Raw genomic sequence first — 20875 nt, forward strand, 5'->3', positions numbered from 1 at the left:
AAAAGTCATCACATTTAGTACCCACAGAACTGTAGCTGTGCCTTTAAGAGCCCATCGCTCGTTTCTATAGGCCGACCGAAGAAGCGTGTTGGCGCGTTCAATTCCGATTCAGACAACTATTGATCCCGGTGTGGGCAATTTGTTTAGAGCTTCCGGGCCCACGTGCACATTCCCCTCAACGGGCAAACAGAATAAAAATGTGCTGCAGGACATGGCAAACAAGTGCATAAATAAGAACGGCACGATGAAAGGAGTGTGATTGTATTGTTGCCAAGACGCTCAGATCGGGAAAACTACCATCCACCCAGACTTTCCAGCATGTAGTTTTGGATGGGATTTTAGAAAGCATTTCAACAACGAATATCTCAAAATTGCAACAAATGACCCAAACTGGGATACAGGGACTTTAGATATGGACTAATAAAACCTTTGGAAATATTGTGGTTCATCTATTGCAGCTGCAGTGCTTTGTATTTTTTCTGCATATTCTATTGTGCGTAATTTGCTGTATTGTGGAATTTTGGGTGGTTAATACTTCCTAGTCTGTCACGAAACTAAAAATGCATTAAAACATGTTACAATTAATAAAATGTACATAGTATTTATGGGCATAGGTGTTTAAGATTATATAGTGTTTCTAAGAATATGGTAGCGGTTAATAGTGTGGGGAGGTTCATGAAGCATGTATAAATAATAATAATAGTGTATGTAGTTGCGACTTGCGGATTTGATTTATTGCGGGGTGGTGCGGAAGCCAACCCCGCAATAAACGAATTAGGATTACTGTGTAACACCCTGACTATTGTTACTAAAGAATTTAGCCATAAATGCAGATTCACGAAATGTCACCCGCTATATTAAGTTTGTATGAATGAAGCAACGACCGCCCCCCCCCCCAAAAAAAATAAAAAAAAACATTGAAATGGGTCAAAACCGGATAGGCCTTAACGTTACGACATTGTTTTTTTTTTCTTCTGATTAGAGCTCACTTTTATTGAATTTTCGACATCTTGTTATATGTAGTGTTGTTAACGTTTTTTGTATGTCGTTTTTGAATTTTGAAGATTTCCTTGCGGGATGTTTATTGAATTGTAATGTTAGACTGGTTTGCATAGCATAAAGTTGAAGGGGGGGAAAAAAACCGAAACGATGTAGTACATATGTCCGTCTGTAAGCGGCGCTATAGTTCTGTCACAAAAACCACCGACGCCGTTGAGCATGCGCAGTGGAAAAACACCCGAAGACGACTACAAACATGGCGTTCAAATGAAATGAATCAATGTATTTTACTGAGCACTTTAAAGGGTAATCAAAGACGCTTTAAAAATAAAATTAAAACATTCTAGGGTAAAAACAGAATTGGGGAAAAAATAAAACGGCAAATTTTTCACAAAAGCGGTTCTTAAGAAGTGGGTTTTCAGTTTAGCTTGTGTGGACAAAGTCGAGCTTGTCTTTCGTGTTTATTCTACAACTGTGGACCAAAACTATCGCCTAATATTTAAACTACACGATTGACTAACTGGAAGTTAAACTAATTAAAATTAGCCCAAATAATGGAAGGTTTTCTGGAGTACGTGAGCCGTACCCGATTTGAGAAAATGCTGGTTTAGGAGCTGACAAAACTGAATGAATGCAAGATAACCACAAAGCGTTGACCCAAGCGTTTGTGCCAACAGGTGGCGGTAACGGCACTTGGACGCTCAGAATATCACCAACGAAGAAGAATCCCGGTAGTCGTCCTACAGCGTCTGGAGAAATTTTAAACACATGGAAGGTAAAAAAAATAAAATAAAATACATCATCACGTATGAGTGCACAGATGTGTGTTTAAGTGAGGGGATATTGTAATTTAGTTGTAATTATTTTTATCTAACACTAATTTCTGAATCAGATTTTTTTGACCAGCTTGTTCAACAGAATTCTAGCGGGTGAGAAGATGCCTGAGGAATGGAGGAAAAGTGTGCTGGTGCCCATTTTTAAGAACAAGGGTGATGTGCAGTGCTGTGGGAACTAGAGAGGAATAAAGTTGATGAGCCACACAATGAAGTTATGGGAAAGAGTAGTGCAGGCTAGACTCAGGACAGAGGTGAGTATTTGCGAGCAACAGTATGGTTTCATGCCTAGAAAAAGTGCCACAGATGCATTATTTGCCTTGAGGATGTTGATGGAGAAGTACAGAGAAGGTCAGAAGGAGCTACATTGTGGTTTTTTTTGATCTAGAGAAAACAGATGACAGTCTGGAGTGGCAGAGAAGTATGTGAGAATAGTACAGGACATGTATGAGGGCAGCAGAACAGTGGTGAGGTGTGCTTTAGGTGTGACAGAGGAGTTGAAGGTGGAAGTGGGACTGCATCAGGGATCAGCCCTGAGCCCCTTCCTGTTTGCAGTGGTGATGGATAGGCTGACAGATGAGACTGGAATCCCCGTGGACCGTGATGTTTGCAGATCAGAATCAGAATCATCTTTATTTGCCAAGTATGTCCAAAACATACAAGGAATTTGTCTCCGGTAGTTGGAGCCGCTCTAGTACAACAGACAGTCAATTTACAGAACACTTTGGAGACATAAAGACATTGACAAAAAACAATTGTGCAAAAAGATGCAGAGTCCTCTAGCACTTAGAGCAGTTCGAATGACTAATATTGCAATAATCCGGTGCAATGACTATTGTGCAAAGGGCGCTGAGACTTCAAGGAGTGTATGCGGTTTAAAGTGACGAGTAGTGCAATAATCTGATGACATTGTGATCTGCAGTGAAAACAGGGAACAGGTGGAGGAGGAACAGTTAGAAAGATGGAGGCATGCACTGGAAAGGAGAGGAATGAAGATTAGCTGAAGTAAAACAGAATATATGTGCATGAATGAGAGGGGTGGTGGGGGAAGAGTGAGGCTACAGGGAGACGAGATGGCAAGGGTGGAGGACTTGAAATACTTGGGGTCAACCGTCCAGAGCAATGGAGAGTGTGGTCAGGAAGTGAAGAAACGGGTCCAAGCAGATTGGAACGGGTGGAGGAAGGTGTTATGTGACAGAAGAGTCTCTGCTAGGATGAAAGTTTATAAGACAGTGGTGAGGCCAGCCATGATAGACAGATTAGAGACGACGAGAAACAGAGCAAATGGAAGATGTAGAGGTTCGCTCTAAGAGTGACCCGGTTGGATAAAATTAGAAATGAGCTCATCAGAGGGACAGCCAAGGTGAGATGTTTTGGAGACAAAGTTAGGGAGAGCAAACTCGGATGATTTGGACACGTCCAGAGGAGAGAGAGAGTGAGTATATTGGTAGAAGGATGATGAGGATGGAGCTGCCAGGCAAGAGAGCGAGAGGAAGACCAAAGAGAAGGTTGAAGGATGTTGTGAAGGAAGACATGAGGGCAGTTGGTGTTGGAGAGGAGGATGCAGGAGATAGGCTTCCGTGGAAAAGGATGACGCGCTGTGGCCACCCCTAACGGGACAAGCCCAAAGGAAAAGAAGAAGAGCCATTTTGTGACTAGAGTAACCTGTAATCAGTGTTGTTTTTTTAATTATTGTTGTTATTTCTTTTCTTGTTTGTCGATTAAATTGTTTTTCTTTACTCTGTGATATGGATCCCCCTGGGTATGAAATACTGTATAAAGTAGAAGTTTGATGTCGGAAATCAACATTATCCTTGTGAAAGTGTATAAAAGTATGTTTCTGCCATATTTTGTGTTTATAAAATGTTACAACACAATATTTTCCCATTTCAAACAAAAGTGTTTGTGAAGTAGCATGATGACAAATTCACTAAATGCTTTCTAAAATGTCAGCGAGTGAGCAGATCCACAAGGTGTTGAAATGTTTTCTGGGCGGTTTCCACAAAAAGAGCAATTTCATTTTTCAATCTCCCTTTTAAATTTTGTCATGTAATGGTTAGCAGATAGTATTTATGTCAAAATTTAAGTCACTTCTTTCACTTTGTTTGTATTCAACTATTTATTAGCGATAGACGAGCCTTTTTTTTTTTTTTTTTTTTAAATATTTACAAAATGATTCCAATATGACACAACATGTTAACGCAGCACGCGACGTGTCTGTCTGCACCATCAGGCGACGTCACCAACGTGAACAGGAAGTGCTCGGCCGTAACAGGAAGCGCGCGCAAACTGAAGGACAACGCCGCCGACTGGCACAACTTGATGCTGCGCTGGGAGAAGCTCAACGACGAAGGCTTCGTCGTCGCGGGAAACATCGTCAACGCCAGGAGAAGCAGGTGTGAACACTTCCTGTTGGCTCAGATAACTAACAATCACGTTGGCATGGACACCACAAGCTAAAGAAAAAGCAAAATACTTTTGAAATTTCGGCTTTACTATCCAATGACGTCCACTAAAATGCCTTTCTATGACTCTTCCGGTCTGTCTTTGTCCTTGAATTTAAATATTGTTGGCCCACATGTTCGCAAAGTCGCAATTTTCGTGCTCGGGTCAAAGGCTGTGTAGTTTAAAAATCGACGTCTCGGTGCAAAGTAACTATGTTGTAGTGAACGAAAGAGCTTTATTTAGTCAGGCCAAAACCTTCGGCCTGTCAAATAGAAAACAAATGTTTTGCTGCCATCTTGTGGCGTATATTGGCAATGCTAAATAGAGACATCCCAATCAGATCACGTGATGAAAAACCGTGTTCGATCACGTGATTTTCAGGGTGAAAAAGATCAGTTTGTGATAAGTGACAAAATAATCCAAAGGTGCGAACATTTTGTCAAAAGGAACCGTAATAGCTTTGTTTTTATATTACATAATGTAACTTTTCGGGGTCATTTTCGTAAAGGTCTCGAGTGGCTATAAGAGACTGGCGGATTCTCTCGGCCCTCCGCAGCACAGCCACGTAGAAGGAGCGACATCTTTGTCCCCGAAACTTGTGCAGGCTTTCAGACAAGGAAACCCGATGTGAAAACAGTTTGCTCATACATACTTCGAAATAAGTCTGCAAAACCTAATATACAGTGCTGTGGAAAAAGTATCTGCCCCCTTGTCAAATTCGCAAGGTTTCGCCACTTTAATGCTTAAGATCATCAAACAAATGTAAATGTCAGACAAAGATAACCCTTGTAAACATAAAATGGAGTTTTTAAACAGTGATTGTATTTATAAAGGGAAAAAAGAAATATATTCAAAGCTACCCGGTCATGTCTGAAAAAGTAATGACAGCCCTTGTTAAATCATGAATTAATTGTGGCTAATTACATATTTTGGAAAGCTGAGTTCACTTTCACGGACCACATCCAAGCCTGATTACCGCCGGACTTGATCAAGCAAGAAATCACTTCAACAGAATCTGTCCTGACAAAATGAATTCGGCCAAAAGCTCGAAAAAAGCTGCAACAAAATGACACGTTCCAAAGAAATTCCAGAACCGTCGAGAAATAAAGTCATTGACATCTATCGGTCAGGAAAGGGTTACAAAAGCCGTTTCTCAAGCTTTAGGATTCCAGCGAACCATAGGCAGAGCCATTATCCTCACATGGAGAGAACACGGAACAGTGGTGAAACTTCCCAGGAGTGGCCAGCCTACAAAGATTAGCCCAAGAGAACAGCGATGACTCTTCCAGCAGGCCACAAAAGGAACTTGGGACAACTTCTAAAGAACTGCATTTTTTGCTGAATTCAAACAATTCTGCAAGAGTGGGCCAACATATCTCCACAGAGATGTGAAAGACTCATTGCCAGTTGTAGAAAACGCTTGATTTCAGTTGTTGCTGCTGAGGATGGTCCAACCAGTTCTCAGGTTTAGGGGGCCATTGCTTTCGACTAGATAACTTTGAACAGTTTACCGATGCAAAAAAGAAGTGAGAATTTGAAACCGTTTTCACGGCACTGTACATAAAGCCGCCTCGCTGAATGGTGTCACCACCAACTACGTAGCTGCACGGACGCTTGCCTACATTTAGACACACTCTAAATATTTAAAATATTAAATAACAATGTCAATGTATTGTTTACCGTGCGCTCAAACAGAGCAACCCCCCCTCCTTACATGAGAATATTATTAAGCGGCAATCTGGAATGTGCTTAGTGTTAACATTCTATTAGCATGAATGTCATGTGGCTATACTTTATGTATTTGTTATGTTCAAAACTCACTTTTTAAAATGTATTTATTAAGTTGCTTGAGTTGGTCCACTGCACATACCGAGTAGTTCAATGTGTGTACTGAACAAAAAAAATAAATACATTTAAGAATTTAGACTATATTTTGTCTGTCTATACTGTATATCTATATACATACACACAACGCTAGCGCCTCTCTCGCTACTTTCTGTGCAGTGGTGAGGCAGAAGGATCTTCCCGGGATCTCGTGGTCGGAAATTCGGGACTTCAGGAAGAATGTGAAAAACTGGAGGATGTCGTGGACAAAATGGTGACAAAAATGTTGGAATTCCACAGAACACGCCAACTGTTTGTCGTCGCTGTGCGTTGGTCAAATGTGGAACTTCCTGTCAGGCGGCCATTGTGGCGAAGATGGAGCGTCTGATGGCGTCCCAGCGAGGCCTGGTGGATTTGGAGGAATTTCAGTTTGGGCCCCAAGGCAGGAAGGTTCCGCTCTTCCACAGCTGGAACGCCAAAGACTTTGGTGAGGCTTTGAGCTGCCGACTCTTACGGACATTTCAACGAGATGAATAACCCGCATAGTATCGAGCCCCTTTCACACAGCCTTTCCGCAAAAGCACACTTGCAGGTGATGACTTGAAAGTGGATCCTAACGGGCAGATTCACAGGTTGCAGAAGGGCAGTGGTAAAGTGTCTACTGAAAGGTTAATGTTGTAGAAACTGTGAAAATATGTAACAATGCAGGAAGGCGGTGTGAAAGGGGTTACAGAAAGGTAAACGTGGAAAGGAAATACGGAAAGTTAAATGTAGCAGAAAGGCACTGTTAGTGTCTACCCAAAGGTAAATATGCAGGAAGACGGTGTGGAAAAGGTTCTAGAAAAGTAAATGTTGTGGAATGGACTGTAGAAAGGTAAATGTTGCAGTTTGATGGTGCCAAAGGCGCTACAGAAAGCTAACTGTGGAAATATGTGAAAGGGGCTATAGAAAAGAAAATTGCAGAAAGGCAGTGTAAAGTGGAGTAAATGTAAAACTGTGTGAAAGGCTCTATGGAAAGGTGACATGAAAGGAGCTACACAAAGATACATCTTGTAGAAAGTCAGTGTGAAAGGGGTTATAGAAAGGTAAATGTAGAAATGTAACCTTACAGAAAGTTGTCATGAAACGGTCTACAGATGTTGCAGAAAAGCAACGTAAAAGGGGCTACAGAAAGACACATGTTGTGCAAAGGGGCTATAGAAATGTAAAATCTTGCAGAATGCAGTGTTAAAGGGGCTACTGGGAGGTAAATTCAGCAAAAGGCAGCATTTAAAGTGTGTACTGAAATGCAATTGTTGTGAAAAGAATGTGTGAAAGGGGCCAGAGAAAGGCAGATGTTGTGGAAAGGGGTTATAGATTTAAGAAATGTTGCCGTGTAAAAAGGTACATGTTGCAGAGAGGCGTGATGGTAGCTGTAGAAAAAGAAGTTTTGAAAAGTTGACAGGTTTTTTTTGTGGGAATGCTGTGTGAAAGTTAAATGCTGCCTGCCGTGTGAAAGGGGCACAAACGTTGACTGTTGTTTTCCAGCATCGTCCTGCGCCATCCTGCTGCAGTCGTTCACGTCGGAGCTGCGTCTCAAGCGCGTCCTCCTCCGGGAAGTGGCTCACAGCGTGAACTCTGACCTCAGCCTGGTGTACCTGTCGTGCTGGCTCCACCAGCCGCTGGTACCGGCCCGCGCCCGCCTGGCGCTGGAGGCGGTCCTGCTGGAGACGGGCCAGCGACACCTTCCTGTTTGACAATGGCTTTTATTGTGAAAACAAGAAACAGGACGGACGGACGGACGGCCGCCAGGCGTACACGAACGTTATCGAAAAAGTAATAAAAATAGTGCAGCTTTGTTTCTCACGTTTATCTACATATTAACAACGCAAATATGAAAAAAAAACATTTACAACAAGCTCTTAAAAATCAATCAATCCATCCAGCGTCGTGTTCAGAAGAATGTTTGGATCGCAAGAACGTGGAGAAGACCCGGCTGTAAGAAATAAATAGGAACTAAAAGGAGAGTGCCACAAGGTTCCCGAACAAAGTCCGCAATTTGGCTTGCTTTGTCACGGAAGCGAGCAAGCTGACCGGCCAATCACGGACTTTGTTGCAGAACCTTCCATGACAACCTCTGCGATTGGCCGTTCAGCTGCTTTGTTCCGGAAGGTTCCGTGACGAACTCCACGATGGGCCGTTCAGATTGTTTTGCTCTTTCGCCCAGTCTGCGATTAGCGGTTTCGCTGGTCTTGTTTCAGAACCTTCCGGACCAAAGTCCGCGGTTGGCCAGTCAGGTGGTCAGCTCGCTTATGTTCTGGAAAGTTCTGTAACTAAAGGCTGCAAGCGGACCGGCCAATCGCAGACTTTGTTACAGAGCCTTCCATAAGAAAGTCCGTGATTGGCCGTTCAGCTGCTTTCTTCCAGAAGGTTCCGTGACAAAGTCTACGATTGGCTGTTTCGTTGGCCTTGTTACGGACCCTTTAGGAACAAATTGTTACAAAACCTTCCATAAAGTCCACGACTGGCTGTTGAGCTGCTTTCCCCCCCAAAAGTTCCATAAAAAAGTCCTCGCTGAGCCGTTCAGCTGGCTTTGCTGGGGTCGGCCGCGTCGATGCCCAGCAGGGCCTGCACCGCCTCCATGGGGACCCCCTGCGGAGTTTGGATGTGCATGGTGGTCCCGTCCGGCCCGTTGACAATGACGATGCCGTCCGCGTCGCTCAGGCCGTCCGTCTCAATGTAGATCTCCTGGCCCTCCTGCACGAGGCACGTCTCCTGAAGCTTCTCAGGTTCTTTGGCCTGATCGCTCGGGGCCGGACCTTCGGGTGGCGGCGGGGCATCCGCCACCTGCTGCTCAGCTGTGGTCACCTCCATGGGGGTGGCGGCTGGAGGAGGCTGGGCGGGGCTAGTGAAGCTGGAGGAAGAAACACTCATGACTACAGATGTGGCGTGACCTGGCTAGGATCTCTGTAATACTGTGAAAATTGGCACTTATTCCACAATTCCGCACTGAAAAATGATGTCCGCAGAAAAAAGTTCCCCCCAAATTAACTCAGTAGTAATTTTAGGCATGTTTTCTAATGACATATTTGATTTTGGCCTGCCCACATTTAAGTCACAAACTTGCGTGAGCCTGCTGGCGTCCGCGACGGAAGACGAATGCATTTCCTTATTGCTTCACAAATCCATACTATTGGTCTGTCCCCGACTCCCCACTTTGTCTGTCATTTTTACGCAACATTAACCCATTTAAAGTGACGAAAATTGCTTGAGAACATGTATCAGTGCTCTTGAACGCTCAAAATGTCTGAGAAGTGTTGTAAAACACCCATTTCCTCATTCTACAGAAGCAAGGTATGTGGCGTAATTGTCCCCTTTGTCAAAGTCTGGATGTTTTTAAGACAACCAGTGCAAATAGTACGGTTAGATACATTTGAGTAGGCTTGTTTTGTGAAGCGCAATCGCTATAATGTTTCGTTGCGGAAGGGAGGATGCCGCGTGAGCAGCACAGAGGTAAGTGCGTGCGTGCAGATTCATTTCCGCCTAATACATGGTCAATTGTATTGATTGCGTCGCTCATGGCTCTAATGCTGCATTCCAGAAAAGTGGGAAGTCAAGAGTTTTCCCGACCTCCGACCAGGAAAAGTGCACTGGAACGCCACTCAAACGGGGAGAACATGCAAACTCCACAGGCGAGGCCGGATTTGAACCCGGGTCCTCAGAACTGTGAGGCAGATGTGCTAACCAGTCGTTCACCGTGCCGCCCTGTGCGAAGAAATTATATATATATTTTTTTCAAGTTCCTTTCTGGAATGCAGCATAAGACCTTTGAAAAAGAGTTTGGGAAGATGACGCAACACAAGCGTTTGCTTTTGAGAAGTTAATGGCTTAGTTAATGGACCCTCAGTGGCGTCGTGTGAACGCAGCGGACTGGCTGTGTTCGTACCATTTTAATCAATGACAGCATAATCAATTTTAAAGAATTTGCGTGTTAGCGATCAAACAATTTGGGGTGCTGTTGTGTTGATGTGAGTGTGCAACGGTATATGACAGCAATATAAGGTACATTACTACTCACTGAACCCTGATTTGGTCCCAGTGGGCCTGGCAGCAGCCGCCCATTAGTGTATGTGTGTGTGTGTGTGAATGGGGGAGTGTGAGGCTTTGTAAAGAGCTTTGCACATTGTGATAGTGCAGATAAAGTACTTTTTGTTGTATGCTGAAGACATTTGGGTTTGAAGATGAATATGAGACAAAAGTTCAGAATTCCAGCTTTTATTTGATGGTATTTCCATCTAGGTGTGTTAAACAACTCAGGACAGAGCACCTTTTGTTTGAAGCCACCCACTTTTCAAGTGAGCAAAAGTATTGGAACATGTGACTGATGGGTGTTTCGAGTTGCCTTTTAGATTGATTGTTTAAACATTAGATAGTGCTTGTTTTTGGCTTTCACCTGTGAAAACTGCATTTGCTGTTAAGCAAATATGAAGACCAGAGAGCTGTCTATGCGAGAAAAGCAAACCATTTTGAAGCAGAGAGAAGAGGGAAAATCAATCAGCGCTATTGCACAAACATTGGGCGTAGCCAATACAACAATTTGGAATGTCCTGAAAAAGAAAAAAAACACTGGTGTACGGAGGAACATCGAACAGGTCGGCCAAAGGTATCGACAGCAGTTGATGACTTTGAAGAAACACCCAAAGACAACAGTCAGTGACATCACTGCCAACCTCCACAGGGCAGGGGTTAAGGTATCACAATCCACTGTTGCCAGCTTGCAAGCCGCATCGTATTAAAAGTACGTGAACATACCTCAAGCAATCCTTGAATTAAAGTCCTCTTCCGAGCACCGGTGACCACCAACACACGTTTTTCCCCATTTTGTTCTTACAAACATATGGCGCGATCCATTATTGTTGTCGTCGCCACGGTAACGAGTGTATCCGCTCGCATTTGAGTTGACAAGATGAAGTCCAGTGATCGTAAAAAAACGATGCGGTGGTATCAGAATACACGATTTTATTGCAGTAGTCTGACATAATGCAATCGTGGAAGACCAAATTTGTCTTGTAGTCTGATCCAGGCATTAAGTGTCTGTCCGTCCCACACCGCCAACATATATATATTTTTTTTTTTTAATAACACGCAACAAGGCTAAAAATAAACTAGCTTTTGGATTCTAATATACTGTACACGACGGCGACGTGGAGTAAATGTCTTTTGCGGAGCCGATCGATGACGTCATTGATCGGATCGGCGAATTATGACAAAGCATGAAATGAAAATTAGCGGCCGATACCAATCAGATCGGTGTAAAGTCTAGTCTTTATTGATGATGTAACTCGTGATGGTAGCAGCAGAATCAATTTGGAATCTTACATAAAAATGCATCCAAACTAATCGGGAGAAGCTTCATCATGCAACAAGACAATGACCCAAAACACACTGCCAACACAACAAAGGACTTCATCAGGGGGAAAAAGTGGAAGGTCAAGTCAATCACCGAACCTTAACCCAATAGAGCATGCATTTTACCTCCTGAAGAAGAGACTGAAGGGAGAAACCCCCAGAAACAAACAAGAAATGAAAGAGGCTGCAGTAAAGGCCTGGAAAAGCATTTCAAATGAAGAACGCAACAGTCTGGTGAAGTCAATGGGTCGCAGGCTTGATGCAGTTATTGCAAGTAAGGGTTATGCCACCAAATATTAAATGTTATTCACCTTAATTAATTAATTAATTCAATAATGTCTGTTCCAATACTTTTGCTCACTTGTGGGTGACTTCAAACAAAAGGTACTCGGTCCTGAGTTGTTTTACGCATCTAGATGGAAATATCATGAAGTAAAAGCTGGAATTCTGAACTTTTGTCTCATATTAATATTTTGATTTGAAACCGTAATGTTTCAAAAACAAAGGAATCGACCTTGCCGTTCCAATTCTTTTGGAGGCTCCGTAAGTGCAGTCCATTTACTAACTTGAACAAAATGGTTTTTTTTTTAATTCAATTAAATTATTTTATTTAAGTTGTCATTTTGGAGGTGACAGGATTCTGCGATGATATTTAAAAAATACGACTAAATACTGCCACTTGATAGTACAGTACATTCCTTTGTCCACACGGGCTCTGCAGTGGATTTGGTCTCCAGCTCTGCTACTGACGTCACGCCAAGAAATGGGGGCGTGTCGATTTTCTATTAATGCTATTAATTTGTTCCATCCCCCAAACACCAATCTTTTCAATAAGAAAAATAGCACTGTACAGTCTTGTATTGTATAAAAACATACAGTAATAACGAAATAGAATTGAAATAAAATACCTGCACACACAAAAAAACAAAATACAAGCAATAAAGACTTTCTGTTGTACTTTAAAAACTGGAGGTGGCCGAATGTTGTGAAGTTCGCTATTGCCACCTAGTGGCGGAGTGCCTCAAGGCCACCCGTTGAGATGGCGGCAGCGAATTTCACAACATCCGCCCACCATCAGTTCACTTAGTTACCTTGCAGTGAAACTTTCTATGATTGACTGACTTTACATGTTTGAGTTTTACATCATGTACAGCAGCACTTTGCATGCAGCTGTTGTTATTTTTCAAGTGTTCTATAAAGTTGAGTTGAGAAAGTAAAAGATACATTGGATAAATTTCTTTTTTCTAGCCAAAACTGAGGAGCCCTTGCTTCATAGCCCGACACCCTAGCTCCTCCTCCGGTTGTCATGGTAATGAGAGCCATATTCAACTTGGGCATGAGAACCAACCACCACCCCCAAATCGAGTCATTTCCAGCAGTGGATGGATGTTAAAGTGTGCTTTAATCCTTTGTGGATTTGGTCACAAGAATGTCAGACCTTTTATTAAAGGCACGTTGGAACTCTTCAATTGTGGACAAAAATCATGCCACGTCTACTTCAACGTTCTATACACCTCGAATGTAGCATATTTACATCATTTTTAATGTTTGACACATTTTTCTGCCTTTCTTTGAAAGCTTCACTCACAGTTTGGCTTCACTGGGAATCAGCGACGTTGGCGTCGTGGAGGCGGCGCAGGGCGTCGATGTTGGCGTCGTGGAGGCGGCGCAGGGCGTTGACGTTGGCGTCACGGGGGCCACGGAGGTCACCACGGGGGTGGCGGCGACCACAACTAGTGTGTTACAAGGTCAGAGGTCAATACTCGGATCTTAGTGAAGGTTCGCCACCCTCTCGTATCGACGTACCCGTTCTCTCGATGCCGTTGTGCTGCAGAGGAACGCTGTTCTCCATCTTGAAGCGCTTGGATGGAGGCAGCATCTTGGAGTTCTGGAAGGGCAAATTTAGAGTTTATGGGCTGAGCAGGACCAAGTGGGGTTCGGATACGAGGAGTTTGGGAGTTTACCTCCATGTAACGGCTACTTTTGTTGCTCACGCTGGACACTGGAGATGCGCCGGGGACAACCTTCATCCGGTTCACCTCGTCAAGGATGCCAAGAGACCGCGCCACCTGAAAGCAATCAGCAGCAGCATCACAGACGAGCCCCGGAAATGTACAAAATGCCAAACTTTCTGTGTCTTTTCGAGCATGGCTTCTTGAGATTTTTAGAAATGTCCAAAAGGAGCTTTTAATGGCCGCATTAAACCAAAATGGCCCACTTCCCGTCTTTTCGGGCATGGCTTTTGGAGACCTTTTTGTGGCTCTTATCATGGAAGATGCCTATCAAATTTCACATTGCCAAATCCAAACTGACTTTGGGGTCTGAATTTTCTAAAGCTCTTTTCATATTCAGTGGCCGACTTCCTGTGTCTTTTCCAAATGTTTTTCTGGGTCTACTCATTGTAGACAAATTTCATCTTGTGACGTAAAACTTTTCCAGCTCCTCAAAGACAAACGAGCTTGAGACACTTCAGTAGAAGACTCCAGATGTTCTCACCTCTATGTTCCTGATTTCCAGGGGTGTGGCTCCGCCTAGTGGCGTTATGATGTAATCATGCGCGGCCTGTCTCACTTGCGCCTGCAGTGACTCGAACTCGCGGTAAATATCTGGAAAGTGAGTACGAGGCGGACCGGTGCGCTCCACCTGGAAACAAAGACACCATTTTTGCCTTCTTCCAACACAACCTGACCACACAAAATAAACACCCTTTGAGGGACAATGTCACAATTTTAGGATGTGGGACTTGTTTTGGCTAAAACTTATGAAAGATTCAACCTGACAAACTCCATATTTATGAGACTCTAAATGACTTGACAAGTCTGCATTTTCAAGATTCTGCCTTTTGTTGTGCTGCAAGCCAACATTTTTATTAGGCGCGAGCTTCAGATAAGCCACCGCTCGAGTGAAGTGCGAAGAAAAAAAAAAAGAAGTCACAACCAGTCATTGATGCAACATTTAGCCATTTAACTCATTCACTGTCGTGGACATTTATATTCATCAACAGGAATCCGACCGTTTACTGTCAACCGACAGATGTATTAAATGCGTTTCTTTTCAACGTATAGGCATGGAAGAGTTTGTCTGTGAAATTCCGGTTTGTAAAGCACTGGAATGACTAACAGATCCCCGTAGACGGCGGCGTTACATCGCTTTGGATTTGAGATCAGTAGAAGATAATTCTTGAACTAACCGTGCGGTAAATGGTCAACCAGACTAACTCCAGCCTCCTGACGTCACTCATTAGGCCACGCCCTCTTTTAAAGGCACATACCATGAATGCACAACTGTGTGTGAGACTTTCGGCTTAATACCACTTTATGAAAACTGTTTATTTCTTTACATTCTCTTTTTTATGATGTTTTATTTGTGTTATTTATAGTATGTACCGTAAATCTAGTGCGGGCATGTGTGGTTGTACCTTGGCCAGGAGCATCTCCCATACACTTAAAACTTTGGTGAGACGAGGGAGAACAATGTCCATCAGCTCCTCATCCTCACACTGATCCACCAGCTGGAGAAAATGCGGTCGTCATGGAAACGCATCAAAGGCGCTGACTCGAAACAAACGAACAACCAAACCTCTTGCAGTCGCTCCCGTCTCCTCTCCACCTGCTGCTCGGCGCTCGCAGTGCCGCCACCCACCTTAGGGGGCCGTCCGCGGCGCCCTCGCCGACCCATGAGGCCGCCCGACACCTGAACGAACTTAAGCACACGTCAACTTGTAAGACATATAGTTTTTTTTTCTTTTCCCCTCAACTTCTTAAAGTATTTTACCTTGGGTGGCAACCCCAGGGACCGGCCCCGGCCCCGCCCGCGCCCCCTTCCTCGTCCTCTGCCACGGGGCCTGCCCGGACCCCGGTGGTGGACGCCCCGGAATCCTCCAGCAGCCGCTGGGCCCGACTCCTGAGACAACAAGACAGTCGGCTAATTAGTAGGGACGGGTGAGTACCGACACCGGGTATCGGGCCGATACCGGCCTTATTTCAATGTATCGGGTACTCGTGAAAGATCCCTACTAATTAGCATGTAGAGATAATTAACAACTAATTAGCATGAAGACGTAATAGAACGATCAATTAATTACGACGTAGTGCTTAACAGCATGTAGCGGTGACGGACCATTGTTTACATTAAAATATAGCGCTAACACAATGATTAATTAATTAGCCTGTAGCACATTAATTAGCATTAAAAGCAACAGAATGAGTTAAATCGCATATAACCCTAATCAGCATGCAGCGGTACTTGTAGTAGAATTACCAGTTAATTACCATGTAAAGCTAATTGGCAGACAGAGGTAACTGAACAGTCAACAGACTGACCAGTTGGTTAGCATGTCAAGCTAATTATCATACAGAGGTTATGGACAGAACAGTAACAGAATACAGTTAATTAGGATGTAGCGCAAAATAGCACATAGAGCTAACCAGCATGCAGAGGAAAAGTTGAGGCAGCAAATTACTATTTCAGACACAAAACTAATCAGCATGTAGCGCTAATGAACATGCACAGATACACAGAAATAGCAAGCAGAGGTAACAGGCGAGTCAGCTAGCTTAGCATGTACAGAACAGAACGACCATTCATATCATGTACTTGCAGAGCATGTAGTGCTAATTAGCATGTAGCACTAATGGAACAAAACAAATTCTCAGTAAATTAATGAGCGTCATATTTTGTCAGTTACCATGGCAGCAGGTTTTCCCTCCGTTTCGTCTTCCTTGACGACATCCGTCACGGTCGCGTCTGCCGTCTCAGTGACGACCGTTTGCGATTGTCCGTCGTCGGCGTCGGTTTGTGGCACCGCTTCGCAGACCGGCACAGGCTCTCCATGGCTGGGGTTGAGCTTGTAGTGGCGGTTGAGTCCTCCCGGTCCAATGTAGGCCTTGTCGCAGGTCTGGCACGGGTGGGACCTGGACTTGTGGCTGTAGGCCAGCGTGGTGTCCGTGTCTCCGGCGGCATCCTTCCTGTCCTCGTCCTCCATGCTCATGTCCGAGTAGTCATCAGAGTCGGACTGGTGGCTCTCGGCCAGGTCCTCGGTCTTGATGAACTTGTAGTCTTTGGCTTTGTACTTGGGCGGTCTGGAGACTCTACCCGACCTAGTCTGCACCTTGACCGCCTTCTTCTCTTTCATCTTCTTCTGCTTCCTTACCTTCTCTTTTTCTTTGTCTCGATCCTTGGCCGCAGGGGGGGCGGACCTCGCAGGGGGGTCAGCCGCCGCCGGTGAGCCTGCTACAGGTGTGGCAGCTGATTTGACCGGAGTCTTACTGGGGGGTGATGCGGTGCCGTTGGCGGGGGTCTTGAAGAGCGACACGCTTCCCGCTTTAACGGTGGTGGTGATGGTCGGAGTGGGCGGCGTCTTGCCGGCGGCGGAGGTAATGGCGACGGGGGCGGACGCGGGGGCTGGCAGCTTGTGGACCAAAGGAAGCAGAGATCCCACCACGGGGGCGGGGCTCTGGAGGAGCAGCTGGATGGGGCCGTCACCCAAGTTCTGCTGCAAGAACAACTGTTGGCCCTGCTGAGCCACCATAGGCTGGATGTGAATGATCTGAGTGCTGCCGTTGGTCGACAGCGTCACCTGCGGTTGATTGACAGTCTGATTGTTGTGCTGCTGGGGGGCGGGGCAAAGCTTCACTTCCTGTTTGGGAGGAGCCTGAATCTGGATCCTGACCGGTTCCGACTGTGGGCAGAAAAGGAAAAATCACATTCCGAAAACCTTCCGGGAGAACATGTACTTAGCTTTGGGTCTTTATAACAATGTGCATATTTGAACATCTGTACAAGAATTACACGTATATTTCTAAATTGGTGCCAGGGTACTTCTGGGTGGCAGAACACGAGTGACTACCTGAACTGAAACAATGACCAAAAGTTGTTCTGTTTGGAGTTTGTTTAAAAAAAAATCTAAATGAGTCAAGTGGAACCTGTGGGTAAAGAGGATAAAGCAAGTGGATCTCATAAATAGTTGTACAGAGAAGACCGCAAAACTGCCTAGCGGAGTAGTAGCCATTTCTAAACGGACACACTGAGAACCAAACCTCCATCACTGGGTTAGTTCAGGTAACTTTATTTGTACCCGAGGGTATATTTGGTTGCAGTGGTTTGGCTGCTCACGCATACAGAGACATCACTTAAACCATTACTAAAATAAAAATGTTTCAGACATAAAAACATGGATAAAACCAAAACTTGAAATCAAAATCACAATGGCAGAAAATTCAGTACAGAATAAAAGCTATCATGGCAAATACAGAGACGAGGTCAGAAAAAAAGAGATAAAATATGGCTTTGCGGAAGGCAGCTATTGAATATTTTTAGAATGGATTATTTTTGCAAATATTCTATCAATTAATCGAGTAATGGGATAAAACTAGATTTTTCATTATTCACCAACAAAATGTGCGTGAGGTCCAGGTTTCATTCTTGTCCACTTGGGGTCGCCATCCTCACGTTCCACACATAACATCTGTGACATTGAATGTGTATGGCTTAAAAAAGACCGTGGCCTGGCCTGGCGCGTGACGTGGGCGTCGTCGAAGGAGTGTCCAGTTAACTGATGTGAGCTCAGGCCAGCGGCTGTAGAAAATGGTTTGCCTGGGTTGTCTTGGAGTCATTTAACAAAACACAACAGCTAGCCTGCTAGCTAACATCAGCTCTATAGCACGCTATTCATTTGACTATGAAGAGCTTTTCTGCGCCATTCATCCGAGCGACAGAAAAGTCAATTAACTGATCCCACAAGGATCATGTTATCTATGTCCGAATTTTCGCATCTGTTTTGGAATCGACTGACAGGTTGCAATTTTAATGACGGCCCCCAATTCAGTCTCCCTTCCGAGCAATTTACCTCACGTAACGTCTTATGTCTTTTTTTCGACTGGCACTTCACACGTTCAAACATGAAGGCATCATTCAAGCCATTTCCCCCCATTTTCTCAATGATTCTGCCTTAGTCAAATGTCATAGAAGGGTTTATTTGCTAATGGAAATGTGTCTTCTTCCACACAGAAGTACGTTTGACCTCGTGGTAAAACGGTTGCTAAGGATAATGCGTAGTTGTATGTATCTTGTCTGACTATTTGTGTCATGTTCTTACCTTGGAATGGGTCAAGTGGACTGTGCTTGCACTGCTGCCGCTGGTCTGCAAAGCAAACTGCTGGGCAACGCTCTTCAGCTGCTGTGAGGCGTTCTGGACCTGGACTAGCTGCTTCACCACCTGTTGCGGGCTGTGTACCTGGACTAGCTGTTTGGCCGCCTGCTGCGGTGCATGGATCTGAACTATCTGTTTGGCCGCCTGCTGCGGGGTCTGGACCTGGACTATCTGTTTGGCCGGCGGCTGTGGGGTCTGGGCCTGGGCCTGGGCCTGGACCTGGGCCTGGACGTGGACCTGCTGCTGCTGCTGGGACTTGTTGCTCACCTGGCTGATGACCTGCTGCAGCTGACTGGGGTTAAGAGCCGCACTGTGGATGGGGCTGCTTTTGACGGCCTGGCTCTGCTGGAGCAGCTGGGCGGCCTCGCTGTCCGAAACCTGGACAACTTGCTGCTTGCTGAGCTGCTCCAGCAGAGCCTGTTGCTCCTCGGGGGTCAGCCCGGACCCCTCCATCAGGCTGCCGTCCGGTTGCACGTAGATTATGGTGGTATTGCTCATGTCTGCGCCCAAAGTCGAGAACTCGGTGCCCACCAGAATGCTTTGTTCAGTCTGTAAAAAGTCCACCAGCTGAGACTCGGCGGACACTGCCTGGTTCTGCTCCGCGGTATGGTCGCTCTGTTCGCCGGACACCGCGGGCGAGCTTTCCCCGCGCTCTCCGGGCGTCGCGTCTGGCGTACACTCAGCCGGTTCGGTGCCGGGGGCGACTGGCTCCGGCGGGATAGCGTCCTCAGGCTGCGTGGAGTCCGCGGCGTGGTTCTGGGCCGGGGAGCGCGAAGGTTCGGTCGCTGTTATTGTTCTCCCTGACGCGCTCTCATCCTCGTTGTCCGCCATTTTGGCTGCGCGGCTGCTGCTAGCTGAGCGGCTAACAGGGAACCAGTCGGTGCCTCAAAGTAAATGCAATCGTACCGCGATGTAGCCAAATAAATCGACGCTCGTGTACAATATGTGCGCGTTTGCAAGTGAAATGTCCCCTGCTGTGAAGAACAACATGAACAGCAGAGGAGAAAAGCGGGGAGCGGATGACGGAACCTTGGAGGAGTTTTCAGCTAGCCTAGCTTAGCCTTCGCCTAGCTGCTCCAGGCGGGAGGCGGATTGTCCGGAATGGATTCGTGGAACGAACTCGCGATGCGCGTGACACACTGAACGCGATTTGAAATCAAAGTAGACTTTTATTTACAGCAGTGGCATAAATTAAATGTTTTGGGTTTTTTTTCCAGTGGGTAGCGAATTATTAATTAAAATACTGATTCTATTCCTTTAGTCAAGTAAAACTTAAAAAAGTCCAGACTCTGAAATGTACTTAACAAAAAGTAGAAAGGAATTTTTAAGGTCAATTATAAACTAAACCCTTTTTGATAGTTGCAGTACCTACCTAGTCTTGGCGCATTCTAATCTATGCTATCTAAACAACGTAAACAGAAAATGTTAAAATAGCAATGAAAATAATTGGAAAAAAATACACCTTACAGAATTTTTAAGTACTGTAGATAAAGTATTTGTACTTTGTGACTTTCCAGGGTTTTGTTTTGGCAAGTTCGTAAAACGCTTTTAAGGAAGTCTTTACTTTTTTACATTTCAGAGTCTGTACTTTTATTCAAGTAAAGGAGTTGAATCAGTACTTTTACAGAAGTATTTGTACTTCTGCTTGTTTACCTTTTTATTTTTGAATACGTCGTGAATTCCACTTTCCGGGTTTTTCACTCGTCCCTACTTTCATTCAATTCGTTCGACGTCATTTGAGCTCGGTGGAAAGTGGAAATAATTGCACGAAAAAACACATGACCCGTTTAAAATGTTGATTCGTGGGCTCAAAAAAATTACTTCGAATAAATTTAAACTGAAAAAAAAACCCTAAACAATAATTTAAAAAAAAACAATAAAACGCACAATGATGGCGTCACAAATCGGATAGCGTTATTAGGATTCCCACATACCCTCCCGACAGGACACACCCTACTCCAATATTACTGGCTCCAGGACACGCATTGCTGCACTATGATTGGCTGTTGTATCCCTTAGAACACGCCCTACTGCGTTTAAGATGTGAAAATATTCGACTTAATTGTGGCGGCGTTCATGTATCCCACTAACCCTAACCCACCCTAATGCTAACCTTAAGCCATCCTAAACCGCCCCAACCATAGCCATAATCCTCACCATCATAAACTTCGATTTTACTTGGTACAAATGTGATGCATATCATGTTGCAGTGGGGCGTGTCCTGCCTAGAAACTGC

At 44.8% G+C, this 20875-nt stretch overlaps 2 protein-coding genes across 2 annotated transcripts; one reads left to right on the plus strand and one right to left on the minus strand.

The window, feature by feature from the left end:
* Positions 1–1673: 1673 nt before the first annotated feature.
* On the plus strand, positions 1674–7939 carry cinp (cyclin dependent kinase 2 interacting protein). Its single transcript, XM_061795440.1, has 5 exons — positions 1674–1774; positions 4066–4228; positions 6282–6375; positions 6459–6588; positions 7629–7939. Exons 1-5 carry the CDS (start codon positions 1768–1770, stop codon positions 7835–7837), a joined length of 603 nt encoding a protein of 200 aa, XP_061651424.1. The 5' UTR covers positions 1674–1767; the 3' UTR covers positions 7838–7939.
* Positions 7831–19773, minus strand: znf839 (zinc finger protein 839). Its single transcript, XM_061795439.1, has 10 exons — positions 18586–19773; positions 16177–17169; positions 15264–15392; positions 15069–15191; positions 14908–15000; positions 13986–14132; positions 13454–13558; positions 13296–13377; positions 13078–13222; positions 7831–8994 (listed from the first exon to the last, which is right to left on the minus strand). The coding sequence occupies exons 1-10, from the start codon at positions 19468–19470 to the stop codon at positions 8664–8666; spliced, it is 3033 nt and encodes a 1010-aa protein (XP_061651423.1). The 5' UTR covers positions 19471–19773; the 3' UTR covers positions 7831–8663.
* Between the last annotated feature and the right edge of the window lie 1102 nt (positions 19774–20875).

Source organism: Phyllopteryx taeniolatus, chromosome 13 (genome assembly GCF_024500385.1).
Source record: "Phyllopteryx taeniolatus isolate TA_2022b chromosome 13, UOR_Ptae_1.2, whole genome shotgun sequence".
Taxonomy (NCBI): domain Eukaryota; kingdom Metazoa; phylum Chordata; class Actinopteri; order Syngnathiformes; family Syngnathidae; genus Phyllopteryx; species Phyllopteryx taeniolatus.